Raw genomic sequence first — 15,929 nt, 5'->3', positions numbered from 1 at the left:
CCCAAATCGTCGCGGCCCTCCCAGCTGTTGACACGGCTAGTTTCCGGGCGAAATCCAGCCCCAATAGTTTTAACCTTAGGACTTCAAGACTTGGGCCAGACATGGGCAAAGGAATTACGTGCTAAAGCTAGATCGAAATACACCGAAGCCCTTTCTCGTGTTCGAAGCATATCCCTCGGGGACAGTACCGACACGGAAAGGGTTTATGAGGATCAACGAGGTTTTTAGTGGGTTAGCGCTCTTAGCAGCGAGTCCCACACGCCCTTCCACCCAAGATCGGAAGGGTGTCTTTTGAAGATTTTCCTCGTAAAAAAAAGATGGTTCATCGAAAGTTAAGATTACCTCAAACCCACTATTTTTATTCCCCTCAATAACTTTACCAGCAAGATAGCTTCAATTGAAACGAAATCCGAGTGGTGGTTATCTTATTGGTAAAATTACCAGGAGTTTGAAGACACGTCACCAAGTATATAGAAAATAATCAATGCCGTGACATAATATATCGACCATATTTCTAATAGTTTCCCATTACTTCGTTTTCTTTATTACATGATTGTCCTATCGGAGAGACAACAATCTACTATATTAATTATAAAGGGTGTCCCGAAATCAATTTGTATTAGTTGTATAATTTACGATTAAAAATGAGGCAAAAAGTTCATGTGAACATAGATCTGTACACTTTATATGTGCGAGATACAGTACGTCAATATTGTGAATGGTTAAAACAAATTGTTTTATCTATCCAAGAGTGTCGGAGATATTTAGGCGGGATATTATGGCAATATATAGGGTGTTCTTAAAGTCGCCCCCTTCATTTTTTTTATCGCTTTAATCGTTTCTTCTTAAAAATCTGAAATCTTTGATCAATTTAGAAAGTTTTTCGACATCTAGCATTGTACATGTATCTCGCATCGTCTTTCAATTATTTGCAAACCTGTGAAGAAGACCTACAATTTTCTCTTAAGATGTGTGTAAGCTCAATACGTCCCCCATTTGGAACTAAAGTAATTGAGTCGATATAAGCGAAGGTTCCTCTGTCGAATATGGTATAACAAAGCTTTTGTTAGGTAGGAAAAAGTTTATGTAAATTTATTAAAAATTATACGGACACCTAACTGTACAGATGACGAATTCATTTATTACTGGAGTTTTAAGGTACGCGTATTGAATGTTTTATTGGTCTCATATTGCGATAATCTAGGTCGTACTCAACTTCTTTGTTTGCTTACTAAGTTTTTATCTTAAATAATTATTTTAAGGAATTAATTGGTTTAACTCGTGATTAATTGTATGTCGTAAAAGTATTAAAATATTATTTTTTTCTATCGTAAATTTCTGTAAGAGCGATTTCAATATCGACGGTGACGTACCAAACGAACGCATACGGAGAACTATGTGGAAGTTGTTCCTATTGGGGAAGAACTTTAAGATAGATTTGTCTGACTATGTCATGTACACGAGAGCTTAGATTTTTTGATACTGTAAAGCTTGAGTGTCACCATTTTCAAGAAATTAGGTGAAAGGCACGCGTGGAATTTATAAGTCTTATGAAGAATTTTATGGGCAATACGTGAGGTTTGTTGAAGAGGATAGTGCAGTGGATAAAATATAATCTCTTAAGAAAACTGCTAATAATCTTGTAGCGATAATACTTGGAATCGATGTTTAATAGAATTAGAAAGTTTAAAAATCATGTAGCTCCGAAGAAAGTTTCATAATTTCTTTTTTTGATTGAGATCATTTGTGTAAAATAATACTTGTGTTCTTATTTGCACAAAATGCCATTTTACACATTTCGCAGGAGTCGGATGAAGGTTCACAGTTTAGTTAGGTATTCGACATTATTCATAAATTCAAAGAACATGTATGCAACTGAGGAACGCTCAAAACTTCTTTGCAAAAGACGGTTCGCCATTTCAAAAAAGTGCTCTGAGAACTCCTCTTGAGTCACTTTCGAAATCGGAACTCGAACAGATCTCTCTCCTAGCCGAACCAAACTTAATCTATAATTGAGCAACAGAAGGTTGGGGGGGGGGGGGGGGGGATTTGTATTTATAGATTAATTACTTTTATTTAATTAATTGACTATTATGACTTACGATTACTTAAAGCAGTGACTGGATATAAACGTATTAATAATGAGGTATCCTGTCTTACTCTCGTTTTTCTACATAGTGGTTTAAGCATGATCCAATCGTTAACTTATCTATTTTTATGGTGAAATTATCTATAATCCTTAACGCTAAATAATCGTTTAATTAATTCGCGTCAAAAACTCTTTATTTTACGTAACGATATCTGCGTTAAAGCTATCGATTACTCGGCTAGAGATACAGCTCTTTTTAACCATAAATGCTTATTCAAAAAATCAACCCTCATTTGGTCTTAAAAAATATGATCGGGCACAGCCTTTTTTTTGCGATCGCCCTCGTAGCTACTAGCTTCGGTAAGTCCCTGGTTTCACTAAGTAGAAGTTTAGTAGATAATAATGACGTTATTAAAACCTTTACATTGGGTGTTACGAAATATCAAGCTTTTTTCCTCTACAGCAAACACATTGCTATTCTGGTAATTTCTGGTAAATGCTCTTTGAAATTTATCTTTCTTAAGCGAGTTTGGACGCCCAGCTATGCTACAGATGCTTCAACGGCAATTGGTGCAACGAATTCACGGATCCAGACTTCGAGTCAAACGTCTTAATTGTGCCCTGTCCTTCACCAACAAATTTAAGACACCAGTACCACGGAGACAACCCGTCGGTGGCCAGGATCTTACAGAGTTTCGAGGTAGCTGAAAATAACAGCAACAGCTTGGTTGACGTCGATGATTTCACGACCACTTGGGGATGTGTCACGGCTACCATTCATGAAGGTATGTTTTTGTCTCTTGATTAAATTGGGGTACAAATTAAAGATCGAGTCGCACATTCGAGGAAGTAATTTAACGAATCTCGGACAGCCAAGTGGTAAGCTGACGTTAGAATTGCGGCTCCAATTGACGCAAAACCAACGTCTTTTGTAAAGGTTGTTTTGACGTAATAGAAACGTTAGTTTTGAGCCTATTTGTCTCAGTTTCCCTAAAATTGGATATTTTTTGTAGTCGAACTTTTGTATTTTCTGATATAGTTTTAACTGATGTCTAATACAATTCTATTTTATTATAGCAAATCTCTATGCTATACAGGCTATTGAAGTCACGTTAGAGTTCATTCCGAAATTTCAGAGGCGGGCCTACGGGCTTGTTTTTCCTGTATTTTATGCCAACACATTTGCACCCGGTAGATTTTTCTAACTTTTATAATTATTTCGAATAAAGTAATTAAAAATGCATTGTTCCTTATTTCGACCCTAGGAATATCCTCTTAAATTTGCGCCGAGTTTTTAGAAAACACCCTATGGGATCGAGATATTATTATTATTATTATTATTATTATTATTATTATTATTAGTGTTAACTACATCATACTAACGTAACTTATGTGATGGATCTTAAGTGCAAACGATTCTAATGCGTAATTATAACGTCAGGAACTCATGGAAATTCGATTTCCTCGAAAATTGCGAATATAAGGATATTAATGAAGTAGTGTTGCTTATAGATCATGAACACCATACTGTGAGGATGTGCTTGAATAATGCCGCCACTATCTGTCCTACTGTCCAAGCAGTCATCCTCAATCCGGACGTTAATGATGTACCTTCGGATTTAGTTTTGGATTGCGCTGGTTGCGTGGGTTCTTTATGCAATGACCATACATTTATTGAAGAGGAATCCGACACCGAAAGCACTACTGCAGAGCCAGATATTAGTACAACTTTTGCTTCTACTACAGATCCTGACATTATCACAACATCCAGTATTATTACCACAACCTCGTCGGACGTTTCAACTTCATCGTCTCCGATATCAAGTTCCACCCAATTGCCAACCACTAGTACTGAAAAGACACTATTACCGTTTCCCTCTACCGAGTCCTCTGTCAAAACGTCCCCAACTGGACCTACTGTTCCTTCTTCCACAACTTTACCAACTGATGAGGGTACAAACGCTACCACCACGACTCCTTTGGAGACAACTACAGAGGTGGATTCCGGGTTCTCTTTAATGGTGTCTTATTTCTTGTTAGGGCTGGCTATATTGGTGGATTGTCTCATGTTTTAATGTGATAAACTTAGTTGTGAATTAAGATATCGCATTATATGAAATATATTTATGTTGAGTTTGAGTATTTTATTTGAGCGTTTGAGCGCTCTTCTGTTCCCCCTAACGGTTCTTTTTTTGTTTGCGGTCTATGTTGTGGGTTGTCGGTTGAGAATGATCAAGTCGAATTACTACACAGGTTATCTGGCTCTTGTTTTCATGTTTTCAGGAAAAGAATGTTTTGTCGGCGTTGGTGGGGGAAGTAACCCCGCGTGATGAGAGGACACGGCGTCACAACAACACCTAGTGGGTACCAGTTAACCGAAAATAGGTTATATCTAGATTTTTGTGATTAAAATCACTAAATATGGGGGATTTGTGAGATACCTCTTTTTGTTCTGGTCGGTTCTTCGTAGGTCCGTCTCTCGATCATCCGTTGTCAAACAGCGTTTAGGTTTCGAAGTCTCCAAAACCGAGAAATCAGAAGCGCACTACTAGCACCATACGCGAAGTTTAAAAGGAACCGGGTTATGGTTCAATAACAAGCTTCAAAGGATTAGCAAATTTCGTTGAGGTTTTTTAAAAGTCGTGTCGTTTAAGTGAATTTTTATAATCTCTAAAAAAGTTTCTAAAATATTTTGAAAATCTGAAAGTCATCATAGTGCGAGACATTTTAATAAGAATGGTGATCTTCAAAGACTTCAGTTAATTTTAAGACCGCTTCAACTCCCACCCTGCTTTACATATGCTTTCCTTCCCCTCAATTTCTACGATTTCCTTTGTATACAGAGGCCTCATTTTCCATTCCCGTTGATTGGCTAGATTTATTACGAAATGATTGATTATGTGCTGATAAAATGGCAAATGGAAGGGCGTGCGCGCATTTCAATGTCAACTAGGGGAGGCTGGGGCAATATGACTTCTAACTTTACGATCCTTCCATACAAGTCTAAACACCAGACCCATTAAAACTCATTAATGTTCTTAACAAACTAAACATTGATCCTCGAAAAGGCCTCATTTTTCTCTATTTAGAGCCCTCTTGCAATTCCAACACAGTCTCTTTTGCCCCGCCATCCTTCATTCTTTCACATTATATCGAAGCAACACTTTTACTTAACTGACAACGGTTCGACTTTGAATCATGATAATTATGTTCAAGCCGGTTAATTGTTTATAGTCTGCAAAGATCGGGATACCACAATACGCGTGTCGGGTTGAAGTGGTACCAGCTATCGCAGGGTCCGCGGGTTCTACCCTAGAAAAGGGGTGTTTTGACGCAACAGCTTTCAGTGCAGTAATAGAGACTTGTTGCTAGTGGGCCTCATTTCGGGATGAGATGCGCCGCAATTGGGGAGTAAAGAATTAAGAAATGGTAGGTAATATTGGGTGTATGTTATATAACCAAAAGACTTCTATATAACATTTAATTTGATGTTCTATAACTAAAGGGAGCAGGATCGGGCTGGAGATCGAAGTTCGGCAAAATTTGATTGCGATTTTGAAAAAATTCCTACTTCAATTGCGGGTAGATGGTGGCAAAAAATTACTTCCAAAATCCGAAAATCCAGAATAGTGATTTTGTTTTTTCGAAAAAACTTGGAATGTGCTTGGGCAAGTTTTGTTTTGTTTAACAATTTGAATAATTGATTAATTCGTACACTTCAGGATCTTGCTACGCCCCTGAGTTTGATGTACAGTTTGAATGCCGAAAAGTTGCTCCCAATAATATTAAATTAGACTTTATCATAGAGCAACCAAGGACGTACTGCAAACTTCAAGATAACCTGTTGATATTTAAAAAAGGGTTAGTTCAAGTTACACATTCATATACAGATTTCCGGCTCTTCGGGCTTCTCATTTGGAAAAAGTGTTCTCCTCGTCTGCATTAAACACTGCGGAAAATGGTGGCTATAGATATACCACTTCGTAATGGGGAATCTCGTGGGGAACTTGAAAATATAATAAAATACAAGTCTCATTTAAATAAATCGAGTTTCAGGCCTTTGAGTAGGTAGAATCATGTTTTAAGCTACATAAAAATTGCGAGCACTGGTACATAACAATATACAGGGCGTTTCATTAAAAAAAAAAACTGTTTTAGCAATTTTCATGCTAGCAAAACCAGTGAAGTCTGGGTCATATAAAATATTGAAAACGAGTGAAAGTTGATGTAAAACTATACATATGTTGGTAAACTGGTTGTTAACAGAAGTAGAACTCAAAATCATAATATTATATAGGGCGTCTCATTTTAAAATATTGTAAGGTCATTAAAAAATGTTGTATTGGCAAATGCTTTATTGACATTTACAGTAGATAGAATTCAGATACGTAATAATATATAGGGTGTTTCACTCAATAAAAATTGTTATGCGCCTCTGAAGGAAATGAACTAAGTTTCGAAACAATGAAATCACAATTCACTGCGATTTTTCTGTTAATGGCCCGTAGATGTTTTGTTAATAATATAAGAAATAGTATTTTTTTCTCGTCGATTTTTTTCCGTCTGCTTGATCTCTGAATAGAAAAGTCCTTGTTTGAAGCTTCGTCTGCGCAAAGATTGAAATATCTCTATAAGTTTTGAATAGTAATGATTGAGGACGGCCTTATAAATTCAACTAATATGTTTGCTGTCTTGAAAAAGTTAATGTTGAACCTTCGTAGATGGTATCTTCAGCTTGTCATATATGGACGGGAGAGGATAACAACCTCCTCAGTTTAGTAATAAAGCTCTTCTCTTTCATTTCAATTACGTCAGCGCTCAACCATACATTGACTTCTGCAACGTTGACACACTTACTTTGTATTCCTTAATATACTCCAAAGGACTGTAGTGTGAATATTGTATATCCTTCAACGTTATCCCATCGTTTTAACACTTAAAAACGTTCCAACATCGTTGTATCAATGACATAATCGTCCATTTGTTCCAGTCATAGACATTATTCTCCACTCAAAAGTAACAAGTTATGTAAGGGCGCAAGCAAATAACTACACTGACAACAGCTTAAATTGAGTCAGTTTTCCCTGGGATTTTGTTGAAATAACCACTTCAACAGTCTTCACTTCAAACATCGTTTTATTTGATTTTTCAAACGAATAATTCAATTATTGATGTATATTTTGGTTTCCAGGCGAATACACATTCTGGGTAATGCGGAACCCGGTGCGTGAAAAGACAGCTGGCAGAACCCATCTCGAAAATGCTGTTGTCCAATTCTAATTTATACATGTGGTGGAAGTACAAACTCAAGAACTAAACGAAAATGAAATCCAATATGCCCAACTACAAGAAACATCACTCGGGTAGACGATCTGAGTAAGTGGCTAAATGTAATTTTCGCTTTATGAAGTGCGCTAATGAAATTCTGTTTACGAGGTTGTAACGATAGTAGATTGCCTTCGAAGGAGTCCAAACTATAGCAACACAAACGTTCGACAATAGACCCAAAAATTAGATCATAAGAAGTTAAACAGTTTCCCTCTTACAAGAGATCAAATTAGTAAAAATTTACTGTGTTTTTTTATATCGCAAAAAACTCACAAATTTTAAAGCATTCGGCAACGTTGCTTTGCCTGACCGAAATCGACTCCTGTCAAAAACTCAGTGGTCGATCGAAACAAATGCGAAATGTCACGTTGCTATTCCTTCTCCGGCTTCGTCAATGATTAATTTTGTATCTTTTTACGATGATTTTTTCAATTCAAATTATTAACGATAAATGCATTACGCATCGTTTGCTGTTGTTAATCAAACTTAAACAAAATAACAGATGTTGAGGAATTGATGTTCTTTTTAGCATGTATCAGGCTTCTATTGTTAATTGACAGCTACTGATGCCTGGAATGAAACTCGAAATTGACCACCTTTGACATGTTTAATCCGGCTTCACTGCAAATTCGTAGATCGCATATTTCTCGCTCTATTTGACAACGCCGAGTCAAAATCTTTATCGTTAAAAGAAAAACGAAGCGTCGCGTTGCAGTTTCATGCAAAATAATGGAGTTTAGGTACTTTTCTGACCATTTTAACCATATGAAAACTATTGTGAACTATTGGATGCTTTTAGTCAAGGAAAATCAAAAAGCTTCCGACTGGTTCACCATTTCTTGCGGTTACCATTACATCTGTATCTACGTGTAGATTAATTTGTTAACGGTAAACGATGCGATATGTGCCGGTGCTGTTGTTTTACCTTGAAAAAGTACGGTTTATGCATTATTGGTTAATATGTTCAATAATGCATAGTATTATAACCGCAGAAGTAATAGTTACACCCACTTTTACAGTTTCCTATAAATGCATATCTTCAGTAATGAATCTTGATAGTAAATAACTGTATATTTAATATCCTCCTCTGGGGTAGGTTGAACAAAACTGTGGAGCATTTTTATTTTTAGAACATGCGATAGGCATTTAAACAATGCTTGTTTTCGACGATATTCGCTTCAAATTTGAATATTTCTACTTCGGCTTCAAATCTATTTGCTTCCAGAATATCGCCACTTTACTCTGATTTGGAACATTAGCACATGCGCAATGCCTCAAGAATTTCCGATTTTTCCTAAATGTTCAGGCAATATTTTCGTGAAATAATACAGATGGTTATAAATGGTTCCATATTAAATATGTATGTTCTCCATAAGATTTCCTAGTCTTTTATGCCGGATACTCTAGCCTTACCAGAACACTTTAAACTCGCAGTTCTAACACTTAATTAGGTTACAATACAGAATACAGGTAATACCCCTAAGGGGGATTTTTAAAAATTATACAGTAACGGGTTCAAAAGTAATTAAACGGTTCCTGTGTTATTCTAATTTTCATACTTTTACTCCGGCCTCCGACAACAGCATATCTATCACTTAATTACCAGTTTTTATTCAATAAAATCAATTGATAACGGATTGGGAATAATTAAATAATAATGTTATGACGTGTTACTTATTAACAGTATTACGCGACTTAAAATCACCATAAATAATGTTTTCAGTGAGACTATGGATGACGACTCAGATGATAAAGACTCGAAACGGTAAGCGTGATTTGAACCGTCGAAAAAATTTCTTTCGGCAATATTATTTCAGAAAATCTCGAAATTTAAGCGAAAAGAAGCGCCGCGACCAATTCAACCTGTTGGTTAACGAACTCAGCTCCATGGTGTCTACTAGTGGAAGAAAAATGGACAAATCGACGGTGCTTAAATCCACTATATCATTCCTGAAAAATCACAACGGTCAGTACACTTGAAAAAGTCTTGGTAACTTTATTACGAAGAGATTTTCTATAGGAATTGTCCAGTGTCTGTTTCATCTTTTTTGATAATATTGTTAGTAAAGTTACCAAAATTTATAAATATTAATGATATTGGTGTTGATCCAGAATTAGCAGTCCGTTCAAGAGTCAACGAAATCCAGGAAGACTGGAAACCGTCCTTTTTGACCAACGAAGAGTTCACCCATTTGGTGTTAGAGGGCGTGGATGGTTTCATAATCGTTTTTTCTACCAGTGGACACATCCTCTATACCTCTGAAAATATTACGTCACTCCTGGGATATCTACCCGTAAGCACTCCTATACCAAGATTTACTCATAATATTGGATTGCAAAATCTACACTTTTTCCATTAAAGGAAATTAATCGGCAAAGAAGGTTACCTAGAGGATACCGGGTTACCTTGAATGGTAACACACGCCTCTTAACGGTGTATGCGGTAATTTATAATTATCACAATGTCAGTATCCTTTGCATGTTATTTTTTTAATTAATTTTCAACGGTTTACCGTAACTTTATGCTAATGAAATAACTGCCTTGTCACTGATTTTATCATTAACTTTAATTATTATTTATATGTGTGTGTGGTGACTTGTGGGGGTGCAAAATCATTAATCTTTTACGTCTGTAAAACTCTCTTTGATTAGCATTAAAATCAGTTAACACGTTCTCGATAAGTTGTGTTATGTACTATACGTAATAGAAAATGAGTCTGGAACATCATTAATATCTCAAAAATTGTTTGACGTAATTTTTAAAGAGACGAGCACATAAAAACGTTTTCGCCATTCTAAGCGAAACACCCTGTTTTTATTTATGACGATATGAGTTGAATTCATTAAGGCAATTCTGGTTTCATCCGGTTTAATTTTTTACTTATTACTAAAAAACGTTTGTTCAGACAGATCTGTGTAGCACTGAATAATTTTTTTTTTAACTACTTATTTTAGAGTTCAGTCGATTAAAAGGTAAAATTGAATGAAATTTTCTTTAATTTGAACCCTCACAGTCAAGAGTCTGATGAAACAACTCTGGGACCATTAGGTTTTTTGATTCTAACGGGGTCGACTTTTCTAAAGAGTTTTTGCACGATTCGTCAAGAATTGAAATTTCATTTAATTGGAGCCCCGGCAATCAGGGCTCTGCGTTACTCTATACTGTGAGACTGATAATTTTCAAAATTGATTTCGGAGTGAAATGCGTTAGAAGTGTAAAACCTCGTTTAATTAGAACTCTCGCATCGGGGGACTACGAGGGAAGTAAGATGATAATTTTGATGCCAATATGGCCGATTAGCGTTGAGAGTTTTCGCAACGTTTTTCATGTAATTGTTTAAACGTTGGAAATTTATTTTAATATGATCTCATAGTTTTGAGTTTCAAATAAAACCTCAGGAAATGATTTCTTTACGAGAATTTTTATTTCAATAATGTTTAAGCTGTTAAAGAATGAAAGAGCTTCCAACCACCAAAAATTCATTTCTTTTGGTGGTTGATCAAAGGAATATGGACTAGAAGGCTCTTTAAAATCACGGTATGCTTTCTTGCTGCGGCTTTTTTAGTTTACTGACTGTCTAAAACTATACGAGACAATCACAAATTCTAGTTTTTTTACATGTAGAAATCGAATTGCCGCACTGTAAATAACTGACGGTATCAACTTTTTCCAGAAAGACATCTTGGATATGACGATTTTCCAGCTGGTCTGTGATGAAGACCACACAGGTCTTTACAACATCTTATCCCATGCTCGCGAAGATGATAACCAAGTGTCCTTTTCTTGTCATCTTAAAAGAGGAGGTTCGGATTCTGAGAAAATGCTGCATTGCGAAATGGTTTACTTTCTAGGTTATTTTCGTAAGTAGGCAAAAAAGCACTAACAAAACAAAAAATTTACTTCAAATTCTGTATACTTTATGTGAACTATCCATAGGTTCTGATGAGGACATGAATCAGGGCAGTGAGAACAAATTTGGAACTGCTCCTAGTGAACCTGAAACTAGGTATTAACTTCATAAAACATACTTGAGTGTTCTCAATCATATCTGTTATAGGCTAGTCTTCGTAGGTACTGCGAAAGTACAAACACCTCTTTTAATCAAAGAGATGCCCCTGGTTGACTCTAACAGAAGTGAATTCACCTCGAGACACAGCTTAGAATGGAAATTCCTCTTTTTAGATCATCGAGCACCTCCAATTATTGGGTAAATTCATCAATAAAAAAATATTACTTTCCGTATAGTGATCGACTTCCAAAGGTATCTTCCTTTTGAGCTTCTGGGCACCTCTGGCTACGAATATTACCATGTAGATGATTTAGATAGAGTGATTGATTGCCATGAGTCATTGATGCAGAAAGGTGAAGGTACCTCTTGCTACTACAGGTTTCTGACCAAGGGGCAGCAATGGATATGGCTGCAAACGCGGTTCTATATCACCTATCATCAATGGAATTCTAAACCAGAATTTGTGGTTTGTACTCATAGGGTTGTTAGGTAATATACTTCTGAAATTGGTCCTTATAGCTTTTGGTTTACTCTTTTATTACTAGTTATATGGATGTAATGAAGCGAGGAAATCAGAATCAAGGCGTCTCTTCCGGGGAACCGTCTCCGGTAGGGGAGGTGGAGATTCAGGGATTAAGTTCCAGCCCTTGGAAAAGAGGCAGTAGAGGAGGTTCTAAAATAAGGGGGGCAGATTCCGATTGCGCTTCTATGTCGGCCGATTCTCCCACCTCGCGACAATCTATCATGACGGAGAAATCTGTGGTGAGTATTATTTTAAAGTGGTGGCAAAACGAGACTTAGCAATTTTGGTACTTATTAAATTTGAAATATTGATCAATTTTATAGTAGTAAGCCCCTACACTAGAAAAATATTATTAATAATGTCGATCTCGAAATACACCTACTTAATAACACTCCATTTTTTAAGTTTCGGAATTTCAAATTTGCACTATAAATTCGTTTGATCTTAGTACTCGTGCTACCAGAAGTTTATCATCTTTTTGTTGTTAATCATAAGGATATTTCATAGAAATCTCGGATGAGTCAAAGCTTGATTGCCTCTAGTCTGCAGTCAATCCCTTCTTCGCCTCAACAGCCCGAAAGGAGCCCCAGCCGATGTTCACAACAATCCTTAGTTCCCATTCAGCAGGTGCAGGCACAACCTCAGTCCTCTCCCCAATTCCTGGAACCTACGCAGTACGTGGCAGCTATCCCCTTGCAACCAGTGCTCAGTTATCCAACACATCAAGCAGTGTTGTCACCACTACCTGTAAGCCCACTAACGTTATATCAGTTACTGTATATACGGGGATAATCGCACAAATCTCTATATGGCGCATCGTGACTTATTTGATGTCCTTATACAAGTATATAAGGTCTTTAGATTAAGAAAATCTATTTAATTCAGGTTGAAAATCTTTCCTTATCTCCGGTTCATCATCAACTGCAGGCGGATCTTCAGCGGAAACAAGCAGAGTTGCAGGTCATTATTGGACATCAGCAACAGGAGCTGAGAAGGATCTCTGAACAGTTACTGATGGCTCGCTTGGGCTTGTTGCAGCAAGGCCAGCAAACGTCGCCAACAGTGAGGAATCAAATGGTGATATTCAATAAAAGTTCTATAGTTTCTTTTTCAGACGTATCAGACCAACAATGCAGCAGCAGTAAGCAGCACTACCGCTCCATCAGTGCCCATTTTGCCTAACACGTTGACAGGATCACCTTCAGTTATAGTACCAGTTACTGTTAATATGGCATCGCATCAATCTAGTGTTTTGTATAATACTCCGGACTCTAATAGTCAAAACAACTGAATTATTGTTGGTATAATTGGTAAAGAATGCAGTTCATTCATGATCATTCTCGGTGTTTTTTAGGCTTGAACATGACCGCTGTACAATAAAGATAGTGGAAGACAAAAAAAATCCTTTCAATAATTATTAAATTATTATTGTTATAGCTTTATATTTAATTTTGTTTCTAATCAAAGATTTTTTGAATTCATAGACAACAGTGAATTGTACGCCCTCGGTGGTTGATTAGTTAGTCAAAGACAAAACTATGTATATATTTTTCTAATATTTTGTCTCAAAACTGTTATTATTTAGTAATTCTGTTGGTAAGTGGATAGTGGAGATGATATCACTACTACGTGTTTAATATATATTTAAATGGCCACAAACCGAGCATATTCAGGAGATTATAATTATAAACATTTTGTAACTTTACTATTATAACTCATATAGGAACCCTTAGATTCAAATGGAACAAACTTAGGGACAATTTTCTTCACGAAAGAATTACCCCAATCCAACCAAATCCACTTTGTTCTTAGAAATTCCTAGCCAAATTTCGCCAAAATTTGTGTTTACATAATAATTATATTTATTCACTTAAATGTAATACCTATCAATCCAGTACAAGTATCTACTTTTTTGTGTCTATAAAATTTATGTAATATCTACCCATACTTAATCATTATAAATTATTACTATTATTAGCCAGTAGCAATTAATTTATTAAATAATGTAAGTATTAGGATATTGAGCCATACTTATCTTCTTGAAAGTACCTGCATTATTGTTATTTAATTAAAGACAATTTAATCTGCTATTGTTGTTTCGTTGCAAAAAACTCGACCTCTATGGGAATTAAAGCAACTTATGTATCAATGAGTGATTTATGTTGTATTTATGACCGATTTATGAAAATACAAGGAAAGAATTCTCAGTGAGCTCTAATTAGTTGCAAATCTTTAACTTACTATTGTACTAATTCTGTTTTGGTAACTTAACATAAAAAAATCCTCATAGAAAAATGGTTATTTTAATTGTAGTGGTTATTACATTTACATTGATTATATTGAAAAGTTCATGGAATTCTCTAATCCTAACTAACGAGGTTCCAAAAGGGGAAAGAGCAGATAAATTATACAGTTAGCTAATAATTTAGTCTGCATCTTGAAACTCATCTTCCTCATTTCCATTTTGAATGTAGTTTACATTTAAGTTCTCCTCCATTCTTTTAGATAAATCATCCATGTCTAAGAAGGAAATACATGAAAAACAACACAAACTAAAGAAAATTAATACGCACCCTCATCACCAGCCCCAGTATCTTGAATTACATAATGACCCTCTTCAAGCTCACCTTCAGCATCTGCAAAGATGTTCTCATCATCATCTTCATCCATATCTTGAGGGTCAGGATTGAGTCCCTAATAAGTTATGTTGTACCATCAAAGGTGCAAACCAATTTTTAATACTTACTTGGCAGATTCTAATTGCATCGTAAATGGACATTACACGAGCTCGAACACTAGATGCATCTTCTTCATTAGGAACTAATAACAATTCGCTAATTTCACTCACTTCTTCATCACTATCACCTTCTTCTTCTTCTCTTTCTATAGTCTGAGGCGCGTCACCTGGAAGGTTAATTTGTTGAAGAAATGTAGTAAATTTGACTCCATATAAAATATTAGAGGAAGGCATTTTTATGATCCAGAATTATAATCAATGTTAATGTTACTCCATTATCATTAGATTCTGCAAGGATATTGTGGTAGATCATAAACAAATATAGGGTTAATAATCCTACATCCACAAACCATGAACTTCTCATAATCATCATAATCTATTAAAAAAAACAATTGAATATGTTTAATAATTTCAAGAAACTTGTCTCCTGAAAAGGCATTGAGAGCACTCTATTTATTTTTCTCTTTCTCCTATAATTACCAAGATTTGCTATATAATAATTCTTGGACACTGATTGACTATACAATTGACTGGCAAAAAGTTGCTGTCTGTGCAAATCTTTAAATAACAATCCTGTAAATAATAAAAGCTAATTACCTGGCATGTAGAACATTCCATCGAGCATAACATAAACACAATCTTTAGGAAGTAATAAAGATTCATTTCCGAGGTCATCTCTTGCTATGGCATGTAAAGTCACATTGTGGTAGTGAATGGAGAAGCCAAAAGAACCTTTTTCTTGCCAGCATAATGTTCTGAAATCATTAACGATGTTAAAATAAGAAAAATCTTTAAAAACTGCATAAGATACCTTTCGCTTACAAAAAGAGTTCCTAATCCCAAATCTTTTTTATCCAAAATAGCTCGAATGTTTCGTTGTTCGTATCTGACAGTGGATTCCGGATATCTAAAAGAGTTTATCATAACCATCTTTGTCTGTTTAATATATCACTAACTCAATAGGTGATAATTAAAAGAAAAATATAAAAATGCGGCTCTAATACTCAATAAGAAATATCAATCCATATTAACAAAATCGATTTTCAATTTTGAAAGAATTGTTGTTGCAGTGTTGCCAATATTTTGTTTTCTTTTTTCTTGAGTTGTTATTTTGACTGTGTTGCTAGTATTTTCATAACTAAGCTCAATAAGTGATACTTGAAAATTCAAATTTCTTAAAATGCATGATTGTATTCAGTTTACTAAAGTAGTAATTCAAATGTTCTGCTCTATGCAGCTATC

The 15,929-nt window shown here is 35.6% G+C and overlaps 3 protein-coding genes across 3 annotated transcripts; 2 read left to right on the top strand and 1 right to left on the bottom strand.

Annotated features, from left to right (window-relative positions):
* Positions 1–2,247: 2,247 nt before the first annotated feature.
* On the top strand, positions 2,248–4,222 carry LOC136346264 (serine-rich adhesin for platelets-like). Its single transcript, XM_066295286.1, has 3 exons — positions 2,248–2,449; positions 2,614–2,874; positions 3,602–4,222. Exons 1-3 carry the CDS (start codon positions 2,356–2,358, stop codon positions 4,162–4,164), a joined length of 918 nt encoding a protein of 305 aa, XP_066151383.1. The 5' UTR covers positions 2,248–2,355; the 3' UTR covers positions 4,165–4,222.
* Positions 4,223–5,188: 966 nt separating this feature from the next.
* Positions 5,189–14,038, top strand: Clk (circadian locomoter output cycles kaput protein Clock). Its single transcript, XM_066295283.1, has 13 exons — positions 5,189–5,518; positions 7,281–7,465; positions 9,141–9,182; positions 9,235–9,383; positions 9,530–9,711; positions 11,092–11,278; positions 11,355–11,424; positions 11,476–11,625; positions 11,680–11,916; positions 11,973–12,189; positions 12,458–12,697; positions 12,836–13,012; positions 13,065–14,038. The coding sequence occupies exons 2-13, from the start codon at positions 7,413–7,415 to the stop codon at positions 13,239–13,241; spliced, it is 1,881 nt and encodes a 626-aa protein (XP_066151380.1). The 5' UTR covers positions 5,189–5,518; positions 7,281–7,412; the 3' UTR covers positions 13,242–14,038.
* Positions 13,577–15,902, bottom strand: icln (chloride nucleotide-sensitive channel icln). Its single transcript, XM_066295287.1, has 5 exons — positions 15,499–15,902; positions 15,285–15,442; positions 14,697–14,854; positions 14,524–14,644; positions 13,577–14,470 (listed from the first exon to the last, which is right to left on the bottom strand). The coding sequence occupies exons 1-5, from the start codon at positions 15,615–15,617 to the stop codon at positions 14,376–14,378; spliced, it is 651 nt and encodes a 216-aa protein (XP_066151384.1). The 5' UTR covers positions 15,618–15,902; the 3' UTR covers positions 13,577–14,375.
* Positions 15,903–15,929: the final 27 nt, after the last annotated feature.

The sequence above is a fragment of the Euwallacea fornicatus genome, chromosome 22 (assembly GCF_040115645.1).
Source record: "Euwallacea fornicatus isolate EFF26 chromosome 22, ASM4011564v1, whole genome shotgun sequence".
Lineage (NCBI taxonomy): Eukaryota > Metazoa > Arthropoda > Insecta > Coleoptera > Curculionidae > Euwallacea > Euwallacea fornicatus.
This window is presented reverse-complemented; position numbering and strand designations above follow the sequence as displayed.